The 15,518-nt window shown below is 43.4% G+C and overlaps 1 protein-coding gene across 3 annotated transcripts in view; it reads left to right on the top strand.

Annotated features, from left to right (window-relative positions):
* Positions 1-15,518, top strand: part of CDH13 (cadherin 13) — a 1,126,984-nt gene that overhangs the window by 693,439 nt on the left and 418,027 nt on the right. For all 3 annotated transcript variants that reach the window (XM_037815675.1, XM_037815673.1, XM_037815674.1), the window contains exon 6: positions 4,817-4,961. In XM_037815675.1, the coding sequence (XP_037671603.1) occupies positions 4,817-4,961 (145 nt within the window). The remainder of the gene's footprint in view (positions 1-4,816; positions 4,962-15,518) is intronic.

Here is a 15,518-nt window from a genome sequence, read left to right on the forward strand (position 1 = left end):
TAATGATAAAGCTTAGTGAGTAAGTCGTAGCCGCTGGTGTCATGACTGCACTTTGGTCAGGACGGTCCTAGAAAACACAGCACAGAGGTTGGCCGTGTGTCTGATGAGTGAGGGCAGTCCATCTACTTCAACTGCAGTGTCGGTGTCCAAAATCACCGCCCCACCCTCAGCTCCATCTCTGTGAGGTCTCCCACCTTCCAGTTCCTCTATGTTTTCTGCAACTTTGCACTTTTCAGTTAGTAAGCAGTTCTCTTCTATCTACTTCCTGTTTGTCAACTTTTAAGAATTTGATCATACAAAATATGCTTTATAGATTCACCATGCACTGTTGTAGATTAGAATATGATTAGAAACACTGATTTTTATGGAAAAGAGTTGCATGCATGTGTGACAGTATGTGAGTGTGTGTATGTGAAAGAGAGCATGTGTGTGTGTGCGTGCCCAGAGGCCCCTCTAGACAGATCTGCAGAAAACACCCAGCCCCTGCCTGTATGTGTGGGGGTGATGAATGAGTCCAAGTGCGGGATGGGATTCCTAGCAGATGCTATGACTCACTCTTCCGATTGGAGCTTATTTTCACATAGGTAACCTTGGGGGAGTGAGTCCCAGTCTCTTGGAGGCCCTGGAATTTCTGTTTCCGATCCCTGACATGGCAATGCACACCTGGGTTCCCTGGGGATTGGCAGATGGGTGGACTGACTCAGTAGGTATGGGGCAGGGCCCAGAGGCTGCATTTCTAGCCCCCTTCCAGGGGATTCTGATGCTGCTGGTCCCGTGAGGGCCTAGAAAACACAACCCAGAGGTTGTCATGTGTAATTGGTGCAAGTTCAGGCTATCTGCTTTGGAGAAAGATGTTAGATACCACCTCCTTGGGTAACTCTTTCTGGCTATAGTTTATTGCATGCATCCTCTCTTTCTGGCTCCACGGTAGGCCTCTTTATACATCACATCTCTTTATTCCTAGGCAGATCAGCCCTGAAAACCAAGAATGGAAGCTCTCAAGTCTGAAAAGGTGGACTAGAGATAAGCCATTAGAGGCTGGGTGATTTCCATTTCCTTTGAGCAAATGTTTCATTGCTTTCTGTCAATGGCTAACCCTTTTGTTCTCACGGGCAGATTCTACTAAGTGAGGTATCACCTCAGATGTGAAGAACAGGTATTAGAATTTCTCCCTTTGAAAGCCTTCTAGCTTGTTTTGTTTTGGGAGCCCACACACAGCCCCTAGAATCTATCAAGTAATTCAAACAAAACAAACACTGTCCCTAGCTTTTCAGACTAAGGAGATTTCTGGCTTGGATATTTCAATTAGGGAGCGGGAAAGAAGTTGAGAACATGACTGAACATTTATTTTCTGATACTGGAGGTGCCCTCTGGAATTAAGACTCCCACCTCAGAAGGTTGGCATTTGCTAACTGTGGCTCTGACCTTAACATGAGAACAGTTATGAAAACTCACTGGAATGTCGTATTTCTTTATATAAGGGATTGGCTGGTCTTCCCCTGCTTTTACTCATGACAGCTTCACCCACCTCTACAGACCTAATTTTCATCCATGTTAATAATATGCCTTTTTAAAAATACCTCGATGTCCTAGTAAATCACTAGCATTTCCTGCTGCGTTTTTTATTCAGTCTACTATCTGCTCCTTTGTGACGAGCAATCACAATCCACCTTTTACTTCTGCATCTCTGCCAACCCAGCCGTTCACAGGAGGCAAAGCCCTCTCTCCTCCCTCTCCCCAGATTGTTCTGTGCAAAGAATCTCATGCCAGAAATGAACCTCAGCCTACTCCACTAGAGTGGGTGGAGTGGGTGGAGCCCTAATTCTTTAACTTCAACTTGCGTCATTCCCCACCTCCTGGAAAGCACCAAGCTGGTTCTAACTTCAGGGCCCTTGTACTTGCCGTTCCTGCTGTTTAGAACTCTCTTTCCATGCATTTTTCCATGACTACCTTCTTCTGTCTTCTTGTATTCAAATCTCAGATGAATTGTTTACTCTGCAATGAAGTCTCACCAAACCATTTTATCTCAAATAGGTACCCCCCACGCACACGCACACACTCTCAGGCTCTAGCTCAGTGCCATCCAAGAAAAGTCTCTGGAATGATAGAAATGTTCTGTATCTGTGTTGTCCTATATGGTAGCTACTAGTTATAGGTGGCTGTTGAGTGCTTGAAAAGTAGCAGGTGCAGCTGAAAAACTGATTTTTAAAATTTTATTTAATGAATTTAAATTTAAATAGCCACGTGTGGCTTGTGGCTGACAGTCCAGCTTTGGCATGTTGACCAGCTTCGCCTCCATCATACTCCTTTTCTCTAACTGAAATTAGTTTGTTCATTTATTTTGCCCTTATTTGTCTATCTCACCATGCCAGCATGTCTTGCTTTAATTAACCACGGGATATACCCAGTGCTCGGTGTAGGGCCTGACAGAATAGGAATCCAATGAATTTGGTTAAATTAACTTTAAAATTAGTAAATGTCACTTCAGAGAAATATGCTGTTTTTAGACATTTCCAGAGGGCCTAACTTCTATCAATACAGTTTCTGCTAAAAAAAAAAAAAAAAAAAAAAAAAAAAATCGAGTCAAACTCTGGGTAGTTTTGTAACATAAAATACCATCAAGTTGTCCAATTATATAATTGGTTTTATGAGCTATTTTGCTTTCATCCTGGAATATGCCCCTCCCGGTTTCAACATATTTGTATATTGGGTAAGTGCAAATTCTGTTTCTTTACTCTACTTGTAGCCTAGGATGCTGGCCAAGTCTTGTAGGATATGGAAGTTTAGGATTCAGATCCAAGATGTTTGCTGTCTTTAGGCATAGGTTTTTTGGTTGCATTAAAGTCAAGTCTTTGGCTATTTAGGGAAGATGAAAGACCAGACAATTGTTATTATATGAAATTGCCCCAGAGCTTCACTTTGGTTTCCTTTGTTTAGCTGTATTCCCATAGTAGCTAAGAAGCAACATAAAAGTATTAAAAAGTTCATGCTCGTTCAGGTCCCCTTTGTGTATAGATGTTCAAGAGCTCTGTCAGGTTAACATTTTTCTCAATTCAGGTACCCATGGATTATTTTATCTGCCTCAAAAATCAGTGTTATGTGTGTGAATTTACTAGTGAAAAGATGAAGTAATGTTAAAAAAATATGTGAACAAATATTCTTCTACTCTACCCTAGCATACCTACTTTCATTTTTGCTTACTGCTTTCAAATTTTGTCTATGCGTGTACCCGTTGTATATGCACAAAGACGTGCTATTTTGTATATTTTTACTTAAAAAGTAGATCAACAGTTTTAATGATTGTCTAAGGGCTATATTCTAGCATGTTGTCACCCAACATTCATTCAGCCAGTCCTCTTCTCCTGGACTTTAGGTAGATGCCAGTGTTGTTTTATTATTTAAAAAGAACTGCAGAGATTATCTTCATAGAGCTCATGTAGTTTATCTCAAATAGGATGAGGAGAGTATCAAAATGGAGCAAAGATCTCTTACGGCTTTTGTCAAATTTGTCCGTGCTCCTTTACAAAAGATGAAACCAGTTTATAGTATCATCAGGTGAGGAATGTCTGTATTGATTTAAAACAAAGTATTTCTTTTTTATTTTCCTAATTTGGGCTAGTTTTGCCAATAGTGCTGATGATAGTAACAGTGCTAACAACAGCAGAGCTAATATTCTTTAGATATGTGACAGGCATTATACTAAGCTCTTCAGAAGCATTGCTTATTGTGGTTACAAATGTGGACTCTGGAGGCTGACATCATGGCGTAAAATCTGGACTCCACCACGTAACGTCTATTTGCTTCCATTGCTCCTCTGAAAATGGTTCTTACAGCAGTTGTGAGGTTGAGGTGAGTTACTACACTCCTAAGCAAGTGCTGGACAAGTATTCATTATTCCAATGAATCCTCACAAAACTCTTTTGAGATGGGTGTTTTGCCAACCCCATTTTCCAGATGAGAAAACTGAGAGTTAGAGTCTTTGCTCAAGGTCACATAACTACTGAAAAGTGGGGCTGGGATTCCAACTGCAGCGACTCATTTCCCGCATCCCACTGTGATACTCCACTGCCTCCTAAGGAGGGGACCTCGTTTGAGATTCAGAGACAAGCGAGTTAAGCTCATAATGACTCTCTGGAAATGGCATGGCATAATTCCTTGTTTCCAAGACAAACAATAAAGCTGGGTTTTTTGTGCTGTGTTTCCTTTATCCTTGAGATCTGAAGGTTGTTTCCTATGGAAGTGTTTCATGGAATTGTGAAATCCCCACTGGATTGTAAGAACCTGCTGGGCAGGAGTTCCTGGTCTCGTTCAAGCTCCCTCAAAGGCCAAGTTCCCTACTTGAAGAAGGCCCTCTGTAAATATTAAGTGGAATTTCTCCTAAATAGTACCATAAACACTTTCATTTACCTCTTCATGTGCTCCGTTCATAACTGTTTAGTCAATTATTTTTATTATAACATTCCTTTTAAGCATAATGATGTTGTAAAAACAGAACCAATGTAAGCACATTTTCTCTGCTATGGCTGATTTTGAGTGGGGGTTCCTTTCTCAAAAATATTTTTGGACTTTCTTTGCAGAGTTGATGAATTAACTGTAAATTTCCCAGAGGGGATCTAACAGAAATTGTCCTTTACCATTTATTCTGGAATGTTTAGTTTCTATTCCAGTCCCAGTGATTACCCATTGAGACCAAAGTTTCCATATTGCCGCAGGCTCATAAAATTGCTGATACAACGTACTTTCCCCAGAGACCCTGTTTTCAATTTTCATGATGTATTAATGCTTTCTTTCTCCCCCAATCTGTTTACTCAAATAGCTCTTTGTGGAGACCACTGATGTCAATGGCAGAACTCTCGAGGGACCCGTCCCTCTGGAAATCATCGTGATTGATCAGAATGACAACAGACCGATCTTTCGGGAAGGCCCCTACGTCGGCCACGTCATGGAGGGGTCACCTACAGGTGTGTTGAGTTGGCTTACATTGGCATAATGGCTTGGGATGTGGGATGTGAGGCTCTTTGGGGATTCTACAGACTGTTTTTTCGTTGTCGTTGTTCCAACATGTCGTGGGCATGCGTCGACACTAGCATGTTATTTCCCTGGATAGAATAAAGGCTGGAAGCTGCAGCTCAGAACATGACTGGAGTGTTGTCAGCTATGAAAATATCTCCCACGGTCTCTGAAGGTGACCCTCCAAGGATGACTGACACTTAAGTCCCTCATGCATGGAGGATTGTGGGTACCATGTGAACATCTGTCCCACTCTTGAGAGAGCACAAGGCTGAACTTGGTGGCACAGCAGGGTTCTGGAGAGAATTAAGGCCCCTACTATAAGCCCTCCTCCCAGTTATTTCTTTTAATAATTGCCTCCTAATAAAAATCATTTTATTTAAATGGGTAGGAATTCCCCCCATTTCCTTAGAAGATGTGTGCAGAGAAACCATTTGTCTTCAAACAAAGGGCCAAAGGCAAGACTTTCTATTTCAGTCTTTCTGAAAACGCATGTATCTACTGTTAACGGAAATCACTCAAAGCTCCTGCAGGCCACTTGCTATCTTATTCACATGTTTAACCTTTCTATCAGGGAAAGTTTCAGAATTTAGAGCTGGCTTTTTATCCCAATGCGTACTAATTAAAGAATGCCATGGCCGGCAGCAGAACTCACTCCTGAGTGCAATGCCAAAGAAAGTGCAGAACAAAGTAGAAAAATCCCTATTAGGCTGGACATTGGTTTTAAGATTTGCCATACATATGGGTGAAAGAGCTGTGTATTAAAAGTATCACCGCTGCTGTGTCTGGATTATGCCAATACAAATAAGTGAAATAGTCATTCAGCAGGTTGGACGGGAAGGGAGCCTGAGAACTGCTTTGACTGGCCTTTTTTTCCCCTTGGCTGAGCTGAATTGACGGGATGTGTCAAGGACATGCACAAACCTCAGGTCCTGGAAATGTTGCCATGGTAACCTTCCCAGACTACCGGGTGAATAATTGTATGCAGGGTACCTAAAACCAACCTTCTGCTTCAGAGAACTGTGTCTCTAGGCTCTTTATCAGTCACCAAGAGGGAGGAGCAACCCTCTTCCTTTCCCCAGGTTTGAATGCACTCTGTGAAAATAAGGGTGATTTTTCTGTGGGTGGCAGAGGGTGTTGGGGGGGATGAGTGGAGGAGGAGGAGAAACAACAGGCCTGGAGAGGTGGAGAGGGGCAGGGGAAGGTGGGTCAGACCCCTTCAGGGCATTCCTTCCCCGTGACTTGTTGCAGCAGGTTGCTAGTGATGGAGAGATGGCTGACAGAGAGAGAGAACCTGAAATTTGGATTTGATGTTTACAGAAATCTCCTTAAACCAGCCAGCGTGCAAGAACGAGTTAGGAGAACCAATGGGGAAAGCTATTAGAGTGGCTGGAGTTTAAGCAGTGCGGAAAAATGATTCCAGGTTTCCATCGGTGGTAACCTGGCACCACACATGAGTACCGGGAGTGCAGGATGTGCCAGAAAAGTGTTCTAAATGTAAATGATGGTGTTTACATCCGAGGCGGCTGTGAGCAAGCATGGCTTTGTATATTATGGGTGTATATGATTAGGCAATGTTCAATTTTCCTTCCCCTGCCCCCTCTTTTAAGTTTCAGATAGAATTTCAAATTTTATCACTTTATATACATGTCATATTTTTGAAGAAAAATAGACTCCTTTTTGCACATTGAATTTCTTAAAGCACAAAGTTATTCGATTGGGGTGGACGCATCTCCGGCAAAACATAAATCATCTCAAACTTCTATTTACAATTGGCATTATCCTATAAAAATACATAAAAACTCGGACATTTACAAGGAGTAACTTCTCCCAGCTGTGCAGAATTTGGCCTGAATCATTGTTTGTTTGTGTTTTGTTTTGTTTTCTTCTCTTTTTTAGCCCTCTCTGGGTTTGACTTTAGAGCAGGAATTGAAATGGAGTAGATCAGATCTGGGATCAAGAACAGTTACGGAAAACTTTTAAGGAAAAACCTCTTAGATTACTTAGACTTCTTTCAGAGAGCTGTAGATAGAATGATCTCTGAAGCATCTTTAGGCCAGTAGAAATCTGGGAAAGGAGATAGTATCCACTTATCCAGCCTCCCCCAACCTGAACCATTTACAAGTTATAACAGCCAATCCTGACTGACTCTAAAAATGAGAGTGTCTCCCATTTTCATAACGCCCTGCAGTCTACAGCCCATTTTCATAGCTATTGCTCATTTGCAGCTCATAGAATCCTGTGTGCTGTAGACATTGTAGAGAACCCATTTTACAGGGAGAGATGCCTCCCTGTAAAGTTTAGTGGCTTTCCCCAGTTCACACAACCAATGGGGACGATGTTCAGGATTCAACCCTATCATCCGCCATCCAATCATGTGCTCTTTCAACGGTCCATCAAATGTCACGATGGACAGTAGCCATCAGAGTACCATAGCATTTAATGGGGTGCTTACTGGGTGCCGAAGGCCGTGTGCCCCTCCCATTTTCTCCAGCTACTCGAGAGATACAATTCTCCTCATGCTACAGATGAGAAAACTGAACCTCAAGCAAGTTCAGGAAACTTGTCCAAGGTCAAACAGCCAGCAGCCAAGCCAGTGTCCGTGCCCGTGACTCTGGCCTCAAGGCAAGGCTCTTGTTCTGGACCAGATTGGAATCGGCCGCCTCCCCTCAAAGGGTCAGGGTGAACTAAGGGGAATTAGGCAAATAGTTGCGGATTTCGCTGATGGCATGCTACTGTGTCTGCCTCGATTCTCTGGTAAAATTCTACTGACCCACACTTTCATCTTGTTCAAAAGACTAGTTCAAGTACAAACACAAAGACTCGCATTTGTCCCCAGGCCTCACGAGAGCCATGAGAAATGCAATGGCCTCCTGGCCCAAAGGGTCACCCCTCCGGCCTCCACATTCTTCAGCAACTCTTAGCCAGGGAAGGTATTTGTGTAGTTCTAGCAGTTGAAACAACTGATAGCTGCTGATACAAAATGACCATGTCTTCCAACCAAATACCCAGGCTCAACAAATTGTTTTTAGTGTGACATGAGCAGTTGCTTGGTCTGTAGAGTTAAACAAGATTAAACATCGAAGCTCTTGTCGTCACTCATGTCATTGTCTTCTGAGCCCATATAATCAGGAACAGCTTTGTGGGGTTGCAAATATGCAGTTGCATAGAGCTCGATGCTCAGAAGGTTCCTGTTCTTTTCTTAATCCTCTGCTGTCACCATCTTGAAATTCTTAGTTTTGTAACAAGGGTTATGCATCTTCATTTTGCACTGGGCTCCATAAACAATGTAGCCAGCTCTGTGCATTAAACTGTAGCCCAGAGCTCCTCTCCTTAATCAGGGGAGACCTCAAGCAAGTCACCGAACCTCTGTAAGCCTCACTCACCTAGTCTGCAAATGGGCACAGGGGTGTAATGGTACCTAACTGAGAGAACCATTGCAAGGATTAAAGGAGACATTGTGTTTCACTTAGCTCTTAGAACATAATAAATGTTCAATAAATGCCAGTGTATGGTTAGTATTGCAATTATTTTTGAAATTCTGGCAGCATCCCCTTAGGAACAGTAAGGCGGAGACACATGCAGTTTGTGTGAAGGAACATCCATCTCCCAGCCAGCCAGGCATCATCTTCATGTTAAAATGTGCCCGGACGCCATCAGCGCCATCTATCACAGAGGAAGGTCACCCGTATTTCTCTGCGTGTGCAGACAGGAGGCCATTTCCAGCTGCTCAGCGCTAAGCTCCAGGGTATTGTTTTGGGGAATCGTTACTGGATGAGGGAAGATCAACAGAAAATAATGGTCTTGGAACTTTGCAGATCACAAGCTGTTCCTTTTGTGGAATCACAAGGCATTGATTTAGGGGGCCCAAGCCAAGCCCCTGTCTGTTCCCCAGGCACCAGCCACATCTCTGTGCGAGCCTGGCATTTTCCGAGTGTCCGAGGCATGCCCTGACTTTAAAGCAGGGGTCGGAGGGCTGGGCCCGGGGAGGTTCCTGGGGGGCAGGCCTGACAAGACGCCAGAACGCCTCACTGGTACCAGTTACTGGCATTGGGCCTCTGGCAGTCCTCTGGGCGCTTTGAGACGGGTTAATTGAGCAGTGGCCTGCTGGGTTCCCCCGGGAGCAGAACCCAAGATGGGGTGCAGGGCAAACAGCTCACTGGGGAGGTAAGGAGACCAGATGGGGAATGGAGGAGTTGTTGGGGAAAGGGAAGGCAGCCGAGAGAAGGTGCAAGGTTAAACCAGCTAGCAGAGCAGGCAACTGGAGCGTAATGCCTTGGGGGAGCTCTGGGAAATGGCATATGACGCACACAGAGTTATCCTGGCCAAGGGGCCAGGGAACTGGGGCACGGAGACCCCAAGCCCATCAGATATTGGTGAAGAGCGGGTTCCTTGAAGGGGGGGGGTGGTCTTTAATTCCCTGGCACTTTCGGCTGCTTGTGCTCAGGGGCAAATTAGGTCCGGGCAGCTTTCTGACGAGTCACGAGTGCCAGCCGTTGGGTGGTCTCAGCTTTGCTCATCCCCCATACTTGTGTTACCCTGACTCGGGTGCCTGGCGCAGCTGGGAGAATGGCCTCCACCACCCCAACAGGGCAGGCAGTTTCGAGAGATGTCATTGGAGAGAGGTGATGGAAGGAGTGTCTTTGTCTCCAAAAGGATGTAACTTGAGAGAGAAGATGTATCTCTTAACTTCCCGTGTGGATGGGGGGGCGGGGCCTAGAGGTGCGTGTTCTCATGCGTGAGAGATAACCAGCACCCAGGTGATGTGCTGACACTGCACTGGGGCTGTTGAAAAGAACCAGCAGTGAAATCAGCATCTTCCAATGTGTGAAAAGCCACCCACTCTTGCCCTTCCTTGCTTCTTCTCTTACTCCCTTTATGTTTTTTCCACCCACTATTTTTTTTTATTTTGTATTGACTACCTACTACGTGCTGGCGCCCCACCTCCCATCCCCAGAATCCACAGCCAAGCAGGGAGACTGGCAACAAATAAGTAAGAATTGAAATCGTCGTGAATGCTACAAAGTTGATGTATGGGATGCTTATCTCAGAAAGCACTGAATGCATCTTGCAGTATGAGAAAGGCCTCTGGAGAAGGTGATGTGAGGACAGTAAGGTGGTGTCTGCTTTTAATTTTATTTTTTCCTCCAGAAACCACCTGAGTTTCTATTCTTCGAGACACTGGTACTTTTATTTTCAAACAAGTCCTGTGCACGCACGGTGAAAAGCAGCCAATCAGGTGGCCTTTGGGACAAATGGCTGTGCGTGGCCCTCAGCTTTGCCTGACAGCTGCTGTTTCCAAAGCAGCTTGGGCTACATAAAGATGGCTGTGATATTTGATAGTTGAGACCTACCTCAGGAAAAAGTCCAGTTTGTGGGTACATCCTGGTAGAAAGTGACTGTCTGCTTGTTGCCCAAACTGCCACGTGGCTTTCCCGCTCATCAACTGTCAGGCTTTTCCTTCTCTGATGTTTTCATTGTTTCACAGTGTAAGCCCTTCATCCTCAGTTGCCCCAGCCAACCTCTTGGGCTTCGAGGATATGGGGTATGTGGCTACTTTGTTTGTTTTTATAAATGAATATTTTTTGAAAAGTAGAGCAACTCAGCAGAACAAAAGTACAATCATCCTCAAATGTCACCATCCAGAGAGAATCCCAGCTGACATTTTGGTGAGCATCTTTCTAGGGCTCTTTCTGAGCATCTCTACATTCAGAGATGCAGGTACATAATTAAACAGAAATGGAGCTTTACATGGTTTTCTGTAAATTGCTTTCTTCACTCGGCAGGATACTCTGGACATTTTCACAAGTCAATAAATATCAAGCTGCATCATTGCTTTCAACAGCTAGTGGCTGGATCTGCCATCACCTAGTTAACCAACCCCCTATTGATTTAAGTTGTTTTCACTTTTCTGCACTTACAATCAATTCTACATCTCTTCCCACTTGTGTGACCATTTCTTTAGAATGAATTCTTACAAGTGGGATTGAAGGAACAGGGAATATGCCTTATTACATTTCAATACATATTTGGGTATTGCTGCTAATCGGAAGATTTATCCTCTATCTTGGCTAAGCTCATGCATGAGGGCATGACAATAGTAATTTCTTTTCACACATGAACATACTGATGGATTTTTTTCTTCTGGATTATGTTCAGTGTCTGCAAGTTTCCTGTGGTCATTTTAACTCACTGTTTTGGTAGACCGAGGCCTGCCTTGCTATAGAATCTTCCCTGGGTTTCATGGCTGGAGACGACGAGTGCAGGTTCCTCACCTCCCCAGCCACTGTGTGGTTAGGTCACCACTGGGGTTCAGCTAGAGCTGTTGCCCAGGGTCAGATCTCACTAACTTGCTGCAGTGCCCTTTCCATTGGATTAGGTAGAACTTGAACTTTGGTGCAAATCACTCCCTTGCAGTTGGCCACAAAACACATTTTTTTAAAGAGTTGTACAATCCAATCAGCAACACTTTCCCAAATAGAAAATTTCAGAAGTAAAATGACTCAAAAGTGTTGAATTATCTGAACATTGCTGGCTGTTGACTCTACCTGGTCATTCAAGAAAGTGAATCTCTGCCCAGTTGCTTCTAACCATGTCTAGAGGTCCCCAGATGACGTCTCACAGGGGCTCAAATGAAAGCCAGACAGCTTCTTTGAAATACCCATCAAGGTTTTCCCTCCTTCGTATCCCAGCCCCTCTCTGATGGGTGCCATAACATATATTAGGACCCATTGCTATTGGTTCACTGGAGCTTCCAGATACCAAAGGTTCTAGCTAGGCAGGGAAGAATGCCTGGACCCTTTAATTCCATCAGAAGGGTCTCCAACCAGATGACTAGGTGTCTTGAAGTTGAATTTGGTTAACTTCAAAGACACATCTTTTCATTTTTATTCATAACCCTCTCTTCCCCTAAATTCAGATAAGTCTGTGGGGCTAGAGACTGATTTGAGACAGACACCATATTATTTCTTGAATCGTTCTAACAACTATTTTTCCTGGGCCAGCCTCTCTGCCAGTCACCTCCTCTAATACTCGTTCATGTTAGACCTTCTTGTTCGAGGCACTGAAGATAACCTAGGGAACTACACAGACATGGCTCCTATTGTCGTGGAGATTACTTCCTCATAAATAAAAACTCTTGTTGTCCTAGCCCACTAATTTTTCAGACTCAATTTTTAGACTCAGACTTAGAGCCATCCCCTATCACTCTCTATTTGGGAGAGACACGGATTTGGGACATCAAATAGAAACAGTGTAAAGTGGAGGTAGGATAGAGAAGCACGGGTAGCTGTAGAAACTTGGTGATCATGATCTTTTGAAAGAATAAATTTGGCAGGGATTTCTAATCAAAATGGAAATGGGATGCCAGTTGAGCAGCTGCAAAATGCCATAGGAATCTGTCCCTGATAACTTGGGATCTACTCTGAACAGCCTAGGAATTTTTAGTGCTGCAGTGGAGTAAAATAAAGTGGCAAGTCTATCATGGCAGTGCTATAGGCATTAAACTGTTATAATTTCACAGAAATCCTTATCAAATCAATGTCTTACAGTCATTTCAATCTGTAAATTTATTCAACAAATATTTGTTGGGCATCTTCTATGAGCAGATGTTCCAGGTGACCAGGACAATGCAGAGCTCTACTGTTAAGATATTTATACCTCATTGCAAAAGAGAGGTATTTAACAGTGAAATGTAATAAACAAGATGATTTAAGTCCTCTGGATAAAACAGCACAATGAGATGAGATAGAATGACTGTGAAGTCAAGGATGGCCTCTCTAAGAAGATGGCCTCTAAGGCGAAACCAATGAGTATGAAGGAGCCCATCATGTAAAGAAATAGAACAAGAATGTTCCAGATGGATGGACCACAAAGTACAAATGGCTTTGAAATGAGCAGGCTACTGGGACACATGAGAAGCCAGGGAGGCTGGAGAATGTTAGCAAGAAGTGTGACCCCAGGCAAGTTCAAGGAGGTGGGAAAGGACAAGACCATTTTGAACAGGAGTCTGCAAACTATGGCCCATAGCCGTATGTCTGCCTTTTTTGAAATGAAGTTTTATTGGAACACAGCCATGTCCATTCACTTACACGTTGACTATGGCTGTGTCCGTGCTCTGCTGGGACATTTGGGTCATTGGAGCAGGGACTATATGTTCTATAAAGCCAAAAATATACTCTAGCTGGTCTTTTATAGAAAAAGGTTGCAGACCCTTGGTTTAAAGCTCCAAAAGATTTTTGATTGTATTTTAAATTTAGTGGGAAGCCCTTGCATGGCTTTAAGCAGGAAAATGGTAAGATCTGATTTTGCTATTAAAATATGACTTGATCTATTCTATGGAGAACAGAAATAGGGTGTCTGAGGCTATTTCTGTGTTCAAGACATGAGAGGACCCAGCCTACATCAGGATGTGAACAGTGGAGACGGAGAGGAGGGGTCATATAGGATTTTTGTGGCAAACCCATGATAAATGGGGCAACACTAAATATTTTCTCATATTATGATACTAGATTATTATAACTGATGCCATCAATTTGGAATTACTATAACTTTAGAAATTTCCCTCAAGTACAAACTGGATCTTACCTTTAGTTTTCTTTCTAAGACATAAGCTTAAGGCCAGGGTGCACAATTGTCTTTTTTTTATCCCTTGATTTCCAGCATTTAGCAGAATTCCAAATTCACAATAGTCACTCAAAAAATTCCATTCCACGAACGAATACCCAAATGGCAGGTGCGCTACTGCTCAGTGAGAAGCTGTGGGGGAAGGTAAATAAAACAGCTCTGAACCCTGACTTCCTAGAGCTTGCAGACTAATGAGGAAATCAGATAATAAGGATATCTGGGCATTGTTATCACTGCTGCACAGGATACAGGCAGGAGGTTATGGGAGCATCTCCCAGGGTTTGAGGGAGGTAGGAGTGTGTGCCCTGAGGCAGGGAAGTAGCCAGAGGGACTGGAATAATTTTTCTAGCACTGTTGTGTCTTTGCTACTAGGATTGATCCTTTACCTATGTAATGTGTGTGTGTGTGTGTGTGTGTGTGTGTGTGTGCGTGTGTGTGTGCGTGTGTGTGCGTGTGTGTGTGCGTGTGTGTGTGCGTGCGCGTGTGTGTGTGTGTGTGTGCGTGTGTGTGCGCGCATAGTCCTTGCAGTTGTTTTATCGTGGAGGAAATGGAAGCTGAGAGGGTTACTTGTCCAGGGTTGCACAGGAGGTGGGTGATGAAGCTGGGATTTGAACTCAGACCTGTACACATCTAACTCCAACGTCTTGTTCATTGATTTCCCCATCCGCAATGCCCATTGTCCGTTAGCCGCTTCACCCATGATAATGCTAAGATTAGTCTAAAGCCACCACCCTGCGTGTGCATGTGTGTGTGCATGTACAGGTAAGAGACAAAGGAAGGGAGGGAGAGAACAACAACCTTTTTAGTCACATTACTTTAACTTTTTATTGTAGTTGCGTATATATAAAAACTCACAATATCTTTTCTTAACCACTTTCAAGTATACAGTAGCTTGGCTTGCCAGGTAACTTCCATGCAGGTAGCTTTCTCAAGTACAGCCGGATTCTCCCCCTAGCGGTAGATTGGGAGATGCTCAAGAATTCTCGAAGATTCATAAGGCATGCTGGGACATCAGTCAAGAGACACCACAAACGTCAGTTATGAAAGATTGATAATCAGCCAGAGAGCTTGATAAACCAGCTTTTACTGCAGCCCGGGCACTGTAAGGAGGGTGTCTCTTCTGAGGACAGAGTTTAAAGCTAGCTACTTCCAAATCTACAAGTACCTTTGAATCACCTTAGGGTCATCTTAGTATCCATACAGTGTATTTAAAAAAAAAAAAGGGCCCTGAGTAATTTATGTATAGACCCACCTCCCTTCTTAAGTAAATGGAAGAGATTCAATATGCTAAGTTCAATGGGAAGCAAGCATATAAATCCCTTTCAAGTATACGTTTTATAAAATATAGGTCATGAATCGAATTTTCCAGTACCAAAGAAAAAAATTTAATGGAACTACACTTTCTTGCTTTAATTATGTCTACATTTAAAAAAAAAACAATCATAGTACTCAAAGCTATTATATTATTCAGAAGCCTGACTCTTTTCAAAGTTTTCTTGGTAGTTTAGTTTGGGGAATTTTCAATATTTTCTCTCTTGCTCTGGTTTTTTGCTTTTCTTTAGCATGTCGCTGTTTTTATCTGTAAGGAAGCTTATGCCCTGGGTTTATAAGAGGCAGTTAACATGTCTGCCTTCATCTTGGGGGGCATGTTCCTGCAGTGGGGGCTCCGTGTCCTTGGGAAAGGCCTCTTTCTAGAGTAGTGGAAGGTCTCATTGGTCTGTTTCCTTGGTTCATCAAAACCAGACTCCATCAGCTGCTTTGTCACATATTTCTTTGCTTCCCTTCTCACTTTTGTGATTTTTGCTCTCTCTTGCCAAGGAGATTCTACTTTCTTTGGTTCACACTGCAATCATGGTCCAGGACAGGAGGTGACAGCATACATA

The sequence above is a fragment of the Choloepus didactylus genome, chromosome 22 (assembly GCF_015220235.1).
Source record: "Choloepus didactylus isolate mChoDid1 chromosome 22, mChoDid1.pri, whole genome shotgun sequence".
Classification (NCBI taxonomy): Eukaryota; Metazoa; Chordata; class Mammalia; order Pilosa; family Megalonychidae; genus Choloepus; species Choloepus didactylus.